Source organism: Podarcis erhardii, assembly GCF_964252035.2.
Source record: "Podarcis erhardii genome assembly, chromosome: 1".
NCBI classification, from domain to species: Eukaryota; Metazoa; Chordata; class Lepidosauria; order Squamata; family Lacertidae; genus Podarcis; species Podarcis erhardii.
In genome coordinates this window covers 35,966,856-35,981,111 of record NC_138497.1, presented here as the reverse complement: position 1 = coordinate 35,981,111, position 14,256 = coordinate 35,966,856, and the positions used below count along the sequence as shown (strand labels likewise).

At 42.8% G+C, this 14,256-nt stretch overlaps 1 protein-coding gene across 3 annotated transcripts in view; it reads left to right on the top strand.

Annotated features, from left to right (window-relative positions):
• Positions 1-14,256, top strand: part of AKAP6 (A-kinase anchoring protein 6) — a 239,361-nt gene that overhangs the window by 64,196 nt on the left and 160,909 nt on the right. For 2 of the 3 annotated variants that reach the window (XM_081857580.1, XM_081857578.1), the window contains exons 3-4: positions 7,898-8,164; positions 12,008-13,822. In XM_081857580.1, the coding sequence (XP_081713706.1) occupies positions 7,898-8,164; positions 12,008-13,822 (2,082 nt within the window). The remainder of the gene's footprint in view (positions 1-7,897; positions 8,165-12,007; positions 13,823-14,256) is intronic. The other variant, XM_081857579.1, reaches the window with a different exon arrangement.

Genomic DNA, 14,256 nt, shown 5'->3' with positions numbered 1-14,256 from the left:
TAATAACTTTTACATCAAGCTTCTGTGATAACTCTTCAACATGCTCTTTGATCATTTGTGTGATTAGGTATGTGTGAAAGGACGGAAGCAGCACTATAATTTGCTTAAATGCTTGCTGTCAGATTCAAGTGCTGCTTTCGTGTTTTTGATAAGAGTGCTATGCCTTTTTAATTCTAACAGTATTCTTTGGAAATGTCCAAGTCGGTATACAGTAGTGATCTTTACACTAAATAAGTACATGTCTTGTGAATCTTTACTCTGATGTGTGCAGGCAATAGTCTATGTCTGTTCTTTACTGAGCGCTCATTCTGATTCATTTGCGGGGTGGCTGTTACATGACTGTGCATTCATTCTGATGATATTCCCATTCACCATTCATCCATCCCAGACTTTTCAGTGCATTTCCCTGTCACTTTCCTAACTGCAAAAAGTCCTTTAAAAAAGCAGCGGATTTGTTGTGCTATAGTGACAGAACTCTTTAATCCACTTTCATTGCACAAGCCTATGTTTCCAGTATGCACTTGAATCCCTCCTGCAAAATATTAACAGTCTGGAGGCAATGGGATGTAAAAAAGAGAAATATATATTTTCATAATGGCCAATTATTTTAACAGAAGAGGCTGTGTTCCATTGACTTGTACCCTTATTTTATTTTGGGGAAAATTGTATGGTTATTCCTTTGATATCAGTAGACTTGAGTTTTATATTTAATCACCCTTAGTAGTGGATATTGCAGGCACTGCCTTATCCAGCAGCAGTTCGTTCCACATATGTAGGCATTGGGTGCCATTTCACTCAACCTGGATACGCCAGTGGCTTTACTAGCTGCCCATGTTTTCTTCATTTCTTTCATTTAAATGCATTTAACACAACTAAGGCTGCAAGACGTGGTGTTAATTGCGAAACGAAGGAAAGGGGAAATTTAACTCTTTCTCTTCCATATTCCCACCAACAATTGTCTTCCTGAATTTATTTACATTTCAAGGGAAGCTTACATTTGCACTAGAGGAAACTTTACTTTGGAATACAAGATTTGCATTGGGAGAATAAAATTTATTAGTCAAAATATTTTGTCCTATATTTTTTGTTTGTAAAAGAAGGGATGACCTTTGCTAGTGAAATGAAGATCATTCTATAGTTGCTTTTCCACATAGTTGTCAAGTATGCCATTTAGAGTTGGTCTGATGTGATCCTTTCTCCCTGGGCATGTTTGTACTGGAGTAGAGCATGTTTGTGAACCTACCAAGTGCAGAAAATGAATAAAATTGATTCTTCTTGAACTAATAACCTGGGGAGGGGGGGACTAGGGCAGGTCTAGAACAAATCCAGTAAAGAGACATTGCTGTGCATTAGATATTTTAAAATGCAATATTAATGGAATGCGGGAACAATCAGGTTTACGTTCAAAATCTCTTTGCCTTTTCACAAACTGGAGTTGACCTTAGAAATATAGTGTATGGTTTTAATGCATTCTAAAGACTATAGGATCATATATAACTTAATATGTTGAATAGTGTTCTCTACCCAGTGGAATTAAATTTATATCAATGAGAAAATTGCCAACCTTGTTGTTGCTTCCAGTATATATGTATAGTTTGCTCTTTACTAGTGTGGCTATTTATTTTTATTGGAGTAGTTTTTTATTTTCTGTTTGTTACTTGAAACCTCATTATTTCAAGGGCCATAGTTGCCTCACCCGGAAATATCTCTCATTCCACCAACTTGGCACGTTTCCTCTGGGGGCAGCTGACATCCAAAGGAATGCCTATCTAGTTCTATTGGATTTACTTGTATAGGAAGATGGCTTGCCCAACCCCTTGGTGGCTCTCCTTTTGGAAATAACACCTACAAACCAACGCTGGAGCAAACACTTTAAAGCTTCTCACAGTTTGTTATTTTGTATGCAACTGATATTATGATCATGCCTGACCAGCAAGTTTATGCACTCTCTGTAATTATTTTAGCTTGCAGTCCTAACCCAAGGCTGGTTTAAGGTGGTTGGGAACCGTCTGCTGTGGATGCAGAGACCGGTAACTCATAACTGCTGCCTTCCGTGTCATTCCTCTGGGATGCAAGCCATGTGAACAACACTAAGCGTTTCATTTTCCCAAGAGGCAGGCAGTTCCGATCATCAGAATGTGGTCGCAGCGTGTTCGTTAAACAACTTGCTCATACACACCAAACCTACTTTTCATCACAGGTTTTACTAACTAGTGGCTGGTCGCAACATGTTTGCCATACACTCATAATGACAAAAGGAAGGACAAGAGCACATGTAACATCGTGACTCATAGACTGAACTAGGGAAGCCCCCCCTGGCTCAGATCTCCATTCTATCAACACTTACTATGTTGCCTTAGTAAGCCACCGTAACTTTTCTCACCCAACAATCAATAGTGAATGGCAAAAAGTGGAGGCAAAAAGCGTGTGTTTTTCTGAACACGTGCAGAGAGTCTGCACCCAAACAAACTGTGTGTGTACTTAGTTCTGGCCACATGCTCTGTTAGCAAGAAAAACCCAGGGCACAGATCGTCCGGTCAGAGTCGTTGTGTGTATGTATGGCTTGTGCCTTGCTATGTACATTGCTATGGACGAATGATTCCCTGTGCTTGACGATGGGCCTAGCACTTCTCCCCACTGAGAATTACCCTGGTGTAAATTATGGCTCCTTCTCAGGGTGGAGCCTGATGGCAAGATAACCAGGTCAGAAGGCCATGCGACTGGTCTGATCTTTGGACAGGTTCAGATGGACACATGGAAAATTAGTGGACATGATTCTGAATCCCACCACCATCTCCATCCATTTGTTTGCCCTGAGAAAAAGGGCTTGTTTCTTGACTTCAGCTCCCAATTTGCAATATGGGAATAATAACACTGACCAACTTACTGGGCTGTTGTAGGGATTATTGACGTAATATTTATGAACTGCTTTGAACACCCAGAAGTTACTGTGCAAGTTCTAAGCCTCACTCTTGTTATTTTCTGAAAGGAATCAATTCCGTATTATATAGCAACAGCACCAACCCCATTTTCACTGACAGATAACTGGGTTAATAACTTTTCTCTCTGGGTCAGTAAAGCAACGGTATTATAGCGTTCTAACTCCATCTCAATATGAAAATGTTTTTTTTAAACGTTCTATGTTATCTCTTAAGTTTAGCCTGGAATTTCAATTCCTGGAGGAATCTATAATATTATTAAAATAAACTTCAACAAGGCAGACACACTCTTAAACCATGAATTTGTTTTGCATGTTAGCTTGTCATATGCAATGAGTAAAGGCTTATTTCTTGCAGGGGGTTTACCACAAGATCAAAGAACATAAACCAAAGTACATTTGCTTCTGTCACTGTTGTTAACTGTGGCGCACTAGAACCTTTCATCTCCCACTAGACTTCACATATGTCTCAGTCGTGTTGTATCTATCTCTAGGGAAAACACTACCAGCGTTTCGGTTTAAAACTTGTTAGAAAAAGCTAGATTCGAGCAGACCCTAGGAATGTCTAGCTGCATTCCTATGTACACTTAACTGAGAGTCAATCCCATTGAATTCATAGAGACTTGCTTCCAAGTAAACACACTTAAGATTGTCAGTCTGCAGGCTGCAGTGTTTATACTGGATTTTTGTTTAATGAACATGGAGGGCTCCGACTTTGGCTGACAGATAGTAGCAGCTGTAACTTATTGGATCAGCTGTCCTTTGGATGGAGATAAATGGACAGTTGGTCTTGTACAGATGCAGCCTCTACACTCTGAGAAATTCCATGCTCCAAGATGCTTCTGTACAGCCTATCAACTCAATGCAGGAAACCACATGGTTTTATAAGCATGTGCCTGACTTAGGTTTAAGATAAAAACAAGTCTACTAAAGTGCTCAAGTCTTCAGAGCTCTATTTAAAAAATAACAACAACCCTGTTCTTGATGGCCTCTCTTGCAATATGATAACAGGGATGACAGCACAAATGGCCTTCCAGACTCTCATATGGCATGCTGGTCTGCCTTATTTCAGAGTCATTAGTTGTACACACTTTAATTGTCCCTTGTGAAATGGTATGGACAGTGCCAGGTTAACAAATAAGCAGAATAGGCACCAGCCTATGGGCCCCACTCCTTTTAGGGGCCTTGCGACAACAGATCAAAATAATTTTTATTTGATCTTGAAAGATAATTACAACCAAGCTTTCTTAGTTCAATGCTATTCCACTAGAGTGCCTGCACAAGCCCTCCACCCTCCCCTTCGAGATTTCAACTGCCTAGGGGCCTCCACAGGGTTCAATCTGGCACTGGGTATGAAGCTGTGTGGTCTGCCTACTTTAACAGTGTATAACCCCATCTGGTGTTAACATTTCATTGTTTGTTTTTGTGAAAAAATCCCTATTTGCATAGCAGTCATGCTGATATAAAGTGGAATGTAGGATGTTTTTTCTGTCTGTGGTTGGAGCATGTGATATAATTTTTACTTCTCATTTAGGACTACCTTAGTATCAATATCAGCTCTAAAAATAATAATTCTAATAAAGAACTTATTTTTTATATGAAAAAATCCTTAGTTCAATAGGATTACTAGGTAAAAAAAGGTAAAGGACCCCTGGAAAGTTAAGTCCAGTCAAAGGTGACTATGGGGTTGTGGTGCTCATCTCGCTTTCAGGCTGAGGGAGCCAGCATTTATTCACAGACAGCTTTTCAGGCAACGTAGCCAGCATGACTTAACCACTTCTGCTGCAACGGAACACCGTGATAGAAACCAGAGCGCATGGAAACACCGTTTACCTTCCCGCCATAGCAGTACCTACTTGCACTGGCATGCTTTCACACTGCTAGGTTAGCAGGAGCTGGGACAGAGCAATGGGAACTCACCTCGTCACGGTGATTCAAAACACCAACCAATAGGATTACTATTTGACTGCTGTGAAGGACACTTGTTAAGTATTGGAGGAAGGACAAAATGTCTGCTTAATAGTCAGTGGCTAGGCTTGCCATACACCTCAGTTGTTGGGAAAATTGCGGGTGAATGTCTCAGAATGGCTGGTTGATATTTTCACAATGGAAGTGATATAGAGATCTCCTGGGGTAACACACTTCCTGCTTCCCACAGTTAGGATTATGTAAATCAGAAATGTGTGTGAAGAGAACAGAAGCAAGTTTGGGGATGGTGGCCACATTTCAACACAATTCCAAGCCAAAAAACAATGGTTAAGCAAATTAGCTTGTGTATGAAGTGTGCACACACAGCTCAAACTCCCCCATTTTGATCCTATCTGAAGCAAAGGTTTGTTCGTGTTATTGTTCATGGTTTATTTTGGGAGAAACAAGCTTCCCCACTCCCTCTGCTTTCCTTCTGGGTCCCATCTTTCCTTACTGCATCCAAGGATTAGAGAGGCCTGGCATCTACAAACTCATAACATAACTCATAATATTGTGACAATGACCAGTGGTGGTTAATTCCTCTTTTAAATGTAGTGTATTGGATTCATGATATTACATGTACAATGATCTCAGGTGTTCCTGAGATTTCCCCTATGGTTAGATTCCAACATTGGAATTGGTTGATTTCTGGAAATAACTGTTGCTTTCTTTGAAATAGATTACCCCTTTGAACCTAAATGCTCTTCCATTAAACATTGCATAGGAAATGTCATAGAAGTTTTGCCTCCTGCTTCCCTCTTTTCATTCTTGAGAATGCTCACTTGGTGTCAGGTCATATTTGAGATATTTGGCGTACCCTCGAAGCCATGAAAGAACTCAAGAGAAAGCAGGCTGAGGCTGTCGATTGTTCTGTTAATGTGTAACACCAGTTGACTCCTGCTGTGTGTATGACATAGTGAGGCCTACAACCAGTAGCAACTGTTACTATTATTGGGGTATGTGGTTTTCCAAAGCCTTTCCAATGTCACCCATACACGCTCCACTCCATCCAGGAAAACAAGAGCCATTATCAGAATTCAGGGACAAATTTCAGCCCAGGGGAAAACAGCCAAGGAAGAAGAAGAAGAGTTTGGATTTGTTATCCCGCTTTATCACTACCCGAAGGAGTCTCAAATCGGCTAACATTCTCCTTTCCCTTCCTCCCCCACCACAAACACTCTGTGGGGTGAGTGGGGCTGAGAAACTTCAGAGAAGTGTGACTAGCCCAAGGTCACCCAGCAGCTGCATGTGGAGGAGCGGGGAGGCAAACCCAGTTCCCCAGATTACGAATCTACCACTCTTAACCACTACACCACACTGGCCCTCTCAAGGAGGCTGCAAAGCAGCACTAGTAAGGGGTGGGGTCATGGGGAAGGAGGTGTGGCTGGGAATGTCACCCAGACATATGTACACAGCTCTGAAGTAATGTCCGAATTACCCTCCAACCAAGTTAATTAACATAAAACACTTAGCTTTCTTGAGAGGTATTTTATATATAGGATAGATATTCCTCTGAATACAGTTCAGAAACTTCAGCTGGACATTACAGTACTTCAGAGCTGTGTCTGGGTGACATTCCCAGCCACCCATGACCCATGAAACTTGTCCCTGAATTCTGATAATGCCTCTTGTTTTCCTGGATGGAGCGGAGCATGTCAGTGTGTATAGAAACTAGCCTACTGCGTAAAAGCAAAATTCATATTTGTTGTTCTTTTTGCCCCATTTTGTCCCCATCAACCACTAGGATGTGGCCTCTGGAAGGCTGCCAAGAAAGGAATGTGGCCCTCAAGTTGGAAAAGTTTCCCCCTCCCTGCTCTGCTGTAGATCAGTCTTGCAATCCAGATCCTAATATGCCGCAGAGTTCAGGTACACAGGGCAAATAGCTACAGATTGTTCAGTCAAGTAAACCAGATTATATGCTTGAAGCGAAGGCACCACCCTTCAAATACAATCCATAGGAAAATGCCTTCTCAATGCCAAAGAGGATAGCTTTTGTGAAAGGAGCATCAGAAATGGTCTCAGATGATGTGTGCATCGTAAAAGAGAGAATCAAGGACTGGGCAGAGGAGGAATGGTGGAGACCCACCTCCCCAGCCTGACCCTTCCAGAGAAGAAGAAGATAGGATATGAGGGCGATCTGGCTGAAACATCTGTCACCCGATTGATCGCCAGGGTTGATTCGGCTGATCTGGCTGGCTAGGCGGGTGCCCCCTTCCTCCCTCACCGCTCCATGTGCGTCCCTCCCGAAGCTGCGCGCTCGGTGGAAGAGGACGACCATCCCAGATAGAAGGAGTGTACCGTTCTTCGGTCAAGGGTATACAATAGCTGCGCTCCCCTGCTAGAACCTCCAAACGAGCTCAAGGTCCATTTGTAGGTGAACGTAGGGTAGTCAAGCTTCAACATTTAAAAAGAAGAAGAAGAAGAAGAAGAAGAAGAAGAAGAAGAAGAAGAAGGAGATATTTGAGAATTACAACGGGTTTGAGGGAGGTCACAGCTCAGAGGCAGATGAGGGGAAAAGTTGGGAAATAATGGGAGAGGAAGAGGAAGTACCAGGAGGCCAACAGCTGATGGTCTTTAGAAAGCATTCCAGACCTTCTCTCTCCCAGAACCCAGTGAGCCTTGAAACTAGTAGTGCAAAGGGCTCAAAAGCAAAGGGCCCTCAGCGCCACCCGTAGGGGAGAAGATGGCGAATGAGGAAGTGGGAGAAAAGGTGATGGAGAGTCACTCGGGGCAACACCATTATTCCAAGAGGCTGCCTTCCCAAGCCTCTCTCTGTAAATATTGAATAAAAAGCAGATGGTAAGAACTTTTCCTTGTCTTTTCCATTCCTGGCAACCTGCCGTGGGGGTTGGTTCCTCTGCCGCCTGACAGATAGACAGACAGAGTGCTATATATAATCTTTAGATTATGAAAATTAAATCTGCAATTTAAAATGTAAAATCAAATTACTGTATAACTTTGGCTAATATTCTTCCCCCACCTTTCTTACAGGATATATGTGAAGATATCTCTGATCACGTTGAACAAATCCATGCTCTTCTGGAGACTGAATTTTCCCTGAAGCTCTTGTCTTACTCCGTCAACGTGATTGTTGACATCCATACAGTACAACTTCTTTGGCACCAGCTTCGAGTTTCTGTCCTGGTTCTACGAGAGAGAATTCTACAGGGACTGCAGGATGCCAATGGGAATTACACCAGGCAGACTGATATTCTGCAAGCCTTTTCAGAGGAAACAAAGGAGGTATGGCAAGTAAACGTAAGAATTTACTTTTTGAACTCTAACCCCTTAGTTGTGTTTCAAGCTCATTTGAACGAATACAGTTACTTCGGCTACTACTGCAAAATTTGCTTAGTTCAGGCAATTCAACCTAATTCCTGCCCAGGGTTGTCAATCAATTTTAGTGTAATGCAGTGAATTTTAAATGAATGCTGTAGTCATCCATACAAAATGACTGAACTAGCAAAAATAAAGTGTAGGTCTGTCATGTTGGCTTCGAAGCTGCTGTGCCAGGGATAAAACCAAATGAATACAGAGCTAAAGGCAAATGCCTCTATATAACCTATGTGGCAAAGACGCATAGAGCATGTGGATGACTTACATTCTGTGATTAGCAAAGAGACCAAATGCATCCATGATAATTTTTTCTTTCCAGTGGAAAGTTATCAGTTCACTTTAGCACCACTGCTGGAAGGATCTTTTAGATTTACAGCTAATATTTGGCCCATGATTGCACAAATGTACATGCCTTATTGGCAGAATTCTCCTGCAATCCTAAAAAAAGGGGGGGGGGCATAAGTCTCATTTCAATCAGTATAATCTATTTCGAATGGAGTGTGTTTTGTGCCACAGTCTTCCATAGCTAGATATGCTTAATTCCTGGAGTGCTTAGGGTCAAGCGTAGTCCATGCCTGCCTGTTCACTGCCACAATGCATAGTTTGCCACTATTCATGGACCTTGTTGTCTTAGGGCCAGTTTGAACATGATGACTGCAGTGTGGAGACGAAGGACAGGGGAGAAACTCAAGCCACTTATCACTGAAAGGCCAGTCTACCTAATTCAAGTTTCCATACAAGTATGGAAACACCGTCTCCCTTCAAAATGTGCACTTCACTGAATTTTGCAGTGACATTGTCCACTGATGTGTACAGAAATGCATAAAGTTGGATAAAGTTTGCCTATAAAGGCATGTTAGTGAAAATAACACAAACAAATTCATTATATTAGGAGAAAATTGCTTTGCAAAAAAAAAAAAGTAGAAAATTATGCATGTTAGGAGAAACACACGCTAAGATGCTGGTGAACTTTCATAACTTTTAAAAAATATTGTTATGAGTTTGTGGGGGGACATAGGCTGTGTGCAGAGACACAATGATCTATAGATCATTGGAAATGCTGCCAAGTAAAGCAGGATTTTAGATGTTATGATGGAGATCTGATTCTGTACTGGCTCTGGCAGACAAGGGCCACAGGGTGCCCAATGGGAATTAAAGGAGGGCTTTTTGGTGGCTTCCTTGTGGCAATGCTCATGTTTGAATTAGCTGGTTGATAGTGCATCTGCTTTACCTGCAGAAGGTCCCAGATTCAATCCCTGGGATTTCCAGGTAGGACTGAGAATGTCGCCTTTTTGAAATCCTAGGGAGCCACAGCCAACGAATGCAACTATTGCTGAGCTATATGGACCAGTGGGCAGCTTGCTGTGTTCCTGTGACCCTTGCGTGGTCCTGGCTGGGGTGATGTGTGCAGAAATCAGAAGGGGCTGCCTCCAAAGATACTACCCAAAGACTTGAGTAAGAATCACCTGAGTATCAGCTAAGGCAGGGATAGGGGACCTGTGGCCCTCCAGATGTTGCTGGGGGACCTCATCTCCTGTCATCCCTGGCATGGATAGTTGGTTAGAGCATAGTGCTGATAACGCCAAGGTTGCAGGTTTGATCCCTGTATGGGACAGCTGCATATTCCTGCATTTCAGGGGTTGGACTAGATGACCCATAGGGTCCTTTCCAATGGGAGCTTGAGTCCCAAAACACCTGAAGGGCTACAGGTCCTTTCCCCTAATCTACTGCCCTTTCTGAGCTCTTAATCAGGGAATTCTAAAAGATGCACTTTCCCTGCTTGATCCCAACTAACTGAATGCTTTGCTGCAGTGGCAGAATGTGGGCAGGGCCAATTGCTGCCGCCTAAGGCTGCAGTCAGAGATTTGGATTTTCCCTGGCATGGAGCAGATTTAGAAGGATGCTGTGCTTTGACAGGATCAACTCCTAAGACAACATCAAAGATTTATCTTGTTCAGTTCCCAAAATTTAAATCCTGTCTCCGGGCAAAAGTTTGGCGAGCTGAGACTCATCTTCAGATTTGATACTGTATAGTTCATTGACTCGAGAATAAACAAGAGCCTGGTTCTATTCCACAGAAACTGCAAGCGCAATACTTGCACAAGCTTAAAAGTCCAAGTTGTTTTCACACACTCTTTGCAGAAGCCCTTTGTACAATAAGTTTGTCCATGGCATAGCTAGTTACGACCCTTGACATTATTATTATTATTTATTTTTACCAGAATGGTTTTAGTTGCTGCTGCTATAAGCTACCAATTTTTAAAGAAGTATCCTTGCAGAGGCTTAGTAAAAATGCTAAAAATAACAATGGCTTCTCACCGAAGAAGGCGATCTGAAGAGAGTGGGTGGCTCTGAAATTGAGACCAGCAGACAGGCTGAAACTCACTCTTTTCCTCACCCACCTCTGTTTCCTGTCTACACCTGTCTTTTGCCCACTGTTTCTTCAGATCTGGTTGTGACTGGCAGGTTAAAGAGAGTTTGCCAGGGAGCATCTCTAAGCCAGCACTGGTAAAATGAACCTTCCTAGAGGAATAAAAATTGATCTTTTGTGCCAAGTATGTCCCCTACTTTCCAGATATGAGCAAGATCTGGCAGACACAAATATTCTTTTTTTCCTGAGTCATTGCATTCTTTGCAAAAGCCATTTGTGAAGATTCTGGGCCTAGCCCAAGGGCAACAAAGCTCACAAAGGCTTTTGTCTTCCATGAATCCACATGCTGTGGTGCTGCAGCTGCTGCAGCTCCTAGTTGAATGCAGGCCCATGCAGTGGGGCGAGGGGGGAGCGACAGCCAGGTACACTTGCCCCATACCTCAGAGAGCTAAGCTGGCACAGTCCCCCAGTCTGCCAGACTTATGCTGTTTGAATTTGTAACTTTTTTCTTACAAGACTCCCAGCTCGGGCCTCAGACCAGCTGTTCACAGGCCTGATTGAACGGCTACCTTTGGCCGTAAGAAGACCTGTTCTGGGAGATTTTTGATTCGCTTAGAACCAGAAAATGCATTATGTTAGCTGAGTGTGGGAATGGTTTGCCAGTGGGTGGGGGGTCAGAGCCACACTAAAGCCACAGGGCTGTCGCCGTTGCTCTTTAGGAGAGGTAGGAACATGGCAGTAACAAGGTTAGGACTGTGCGAGGAAACTGGGAGGAGCTTCATATTGGCTCTGCTGGTGTCCCTGCACCACCCTGACCCTACTGCTGCCGCGCCCCTCTTCCTCCTGTTAAGTGGCAACGATTCCTTTGGTCTCTTAGATGAGTTGCTCAGAATGAGGAACTGGTTCTGAGACCCAGCTTACCTAGGTAGACCCTGAATGGCTTGTGTGATCAGCTGATAATATTCTCCTCAGAAACCATCTTGGTAGTGTATAGACCAGTTTATGACTATTAGTAATAATAATTATGTATGTACTGTTTTCCTGACGTAACATTGATGTCCATATCCTGTGAAGTAGACCTGAATCTTGATGTCTAGTAAACTTACATTTTTAGAAATGAAAGCCAGAAACTGAAGTGAAAAAGTTGAATTTCTACTACAAGTCTAATCCCATTTCACAGCAATGTGACAAGGCTGCTTTCTGTTAGCATTCAGTAATGTTCTATTTCTAAAGATTACAGAAGGAAACTGCCCCTGAGTCTGTATTTTTTCATGCTTTGTGGGAAGATGTGTGATTCATGGGATCAGTGTTAAACTCATAGGATTGATGCTATATTTGCACACACATGCACACACACTCACACTAAAAGCTTTCCTATTTCTGTTTTGTCACAGGACCGCCTTGACTCCTTAACAGAAGTGGATGACTCAGGACAGCTAACTATCAAATGTTCTCAGAATTACTTGTCGCTGGATTGTGGAATTACTGCATTTGAACTATCTGACTACAGCCCCAGTGAAGACTTTCTTGGTGCGCTTGGTGACATGACCTCCGGTCAGGCTAAAGTAAAAGCATTTGAGACTTGGAGCTGCAGTGAAATGGAAAAAGATTTCCCAGAGCTTATCAGAAGTGTTGGATTACTGGCAGTAGCAACTGATTCGATTGCTTCCAAATGTAATGAAACCATTAATGCAAAAGAAATCCATTTACCCATGTCAACAGACCACCAGGCGGAAGGCCAAAGTTACAAACCATCATCGACTCTGTCCCCTGAACTTTCACTCTCTCATATTTCTGGGAACTTGCCTCTTTGTAAAATATCTGGCCCAGAGGATTCTGTGAACTCACTTGATGGCAAGACTGTCTTTGAATTAGTAAAACAGGAGCTCGATCCATTAACCTCTGACGGTGCAAAAAGCCAACAGCATCCTCATAGCGAAAACTCCACTCCCAAGAGATCAATTAGAGACTGCTTTGACTACAATGAGGATTCTCCTACACAACCCACTGTGCCCAAACGTGGTTTGTTTCTAAAAGAAGACATATTTAGAACGGATATGGTGATCAATGATATAAAAAACCAGATCTCCCTGATGTTTAAGACTGAAATGAGCAGGAGCACACCCTCGTTGTTGGATCCACCAGACAGATCCAAACTTTGCCTGGCTTTGCAAGCAGCGTACAACAACTGCCCCTCTTCCATCAGCCAGTCGTGTGATTGCTTACACAACATAAGTGATCAGAATCTCAAGTACACAATTCAAAACCACCTGAAGGAAAATTCCGTTGGCCTGGGGAAGCCCAGTGACAACACTAGAAGGGAGAAGCTGCGATGCAAAAAGTCCCACGACATTCCCGAGGAGGTGGCATTGTGCAGGATATCGAGGATTGGATCCAATGCTGCGTCGGCGAATCATTTGGCTAAAAGAGGCCTCGCTGCTTTGCAAAATGGAATTCCCTTTGGTAGCTTGCAGTCCATAGAAGGAACCGAAAGTGATTCGACCTCTGCGTCTTCTGATCCTTGTAAACGGCAAGAACTGAATGGCCAGCATTGCAGTGAAAGAGATCACTCTGCTTCACCTGCTCATAGCCAAGTGAGTGGCTCTTCAGCTGGTTCAGATTCTGCGGTGTCCTCATCTCCCGTTCTTCCCAGAAGTCAGGGCAAAAAGCCCCATTCATCTTCACCGAGTTACGTCAATACGGACAGCAAAGTTGCTGATGCCTGGTATGGTTCTGATGAATACTTAGCGCTTCCCTCACACCTCAAACAGACTGAAGTGTTAGCTTTGAAATTAGAAAATTTGACAAAACTGCTTCCTCAGAAACCTCAAGCGGAGACCATTCAAAACATCGACGACTGGGAACTCTCAGAAATGAACTCGGACTCTGAGCTTTACCCAACCTATCAGATCAAAAAGAAGCACAAAAGGTTAGGCAGAGTTTCACCCAGCTCTTCGAGTGACATAATCTCCTCGGTAGGGGACAGCATTGAATCGGGGCCTCTTAGTGACATTCTGTCAGATGAAGAGCTTTGCACATCCTCACCAAGCATCAAAAAATACCTGGAAGAGAGGCCGCGAAAGCCGTCAGTCACTCAGCCCGCCGATAAAAATGACTTGTCTGCCACAAATAAATCGGCTTTAATTCAACAGCTGATGCAGGATATACAAGATCAGGATAATTATGAAATTATATGGGAAAAAATGGAGGTAAGGAAGAAATCAACAGTGTTTACATCTATACCGCTTCATTTATTTATTTTTCCTGCAGCTGGAAACAAAGGTTGGTGAGGGATGGGCAAGTACCAAGAGTGTCAAGAAGTTATAAATGCATTTTTGCTTCCTTTTTATACCATTTCAAAATGGAGATGCCCAAAGCAGCTAACAGCAATATATGTCCAATGATATACACCCCAGAGAAAATACATCAAAATATATGAGCTCAAGTGCATTCACAAATTTTCATGCAAATTATATCTATCTATTGATCGATCGATCAATAGATAGATAGATATGTATACACACACACACACACACACACACACACGTTTATACAGTACAGGACAGGACAGATATGTGAAGGAACACACATGAAATTGACAGGAACTGGAAGTAAACTGATCCATTCATCCCTGCCATGAAAG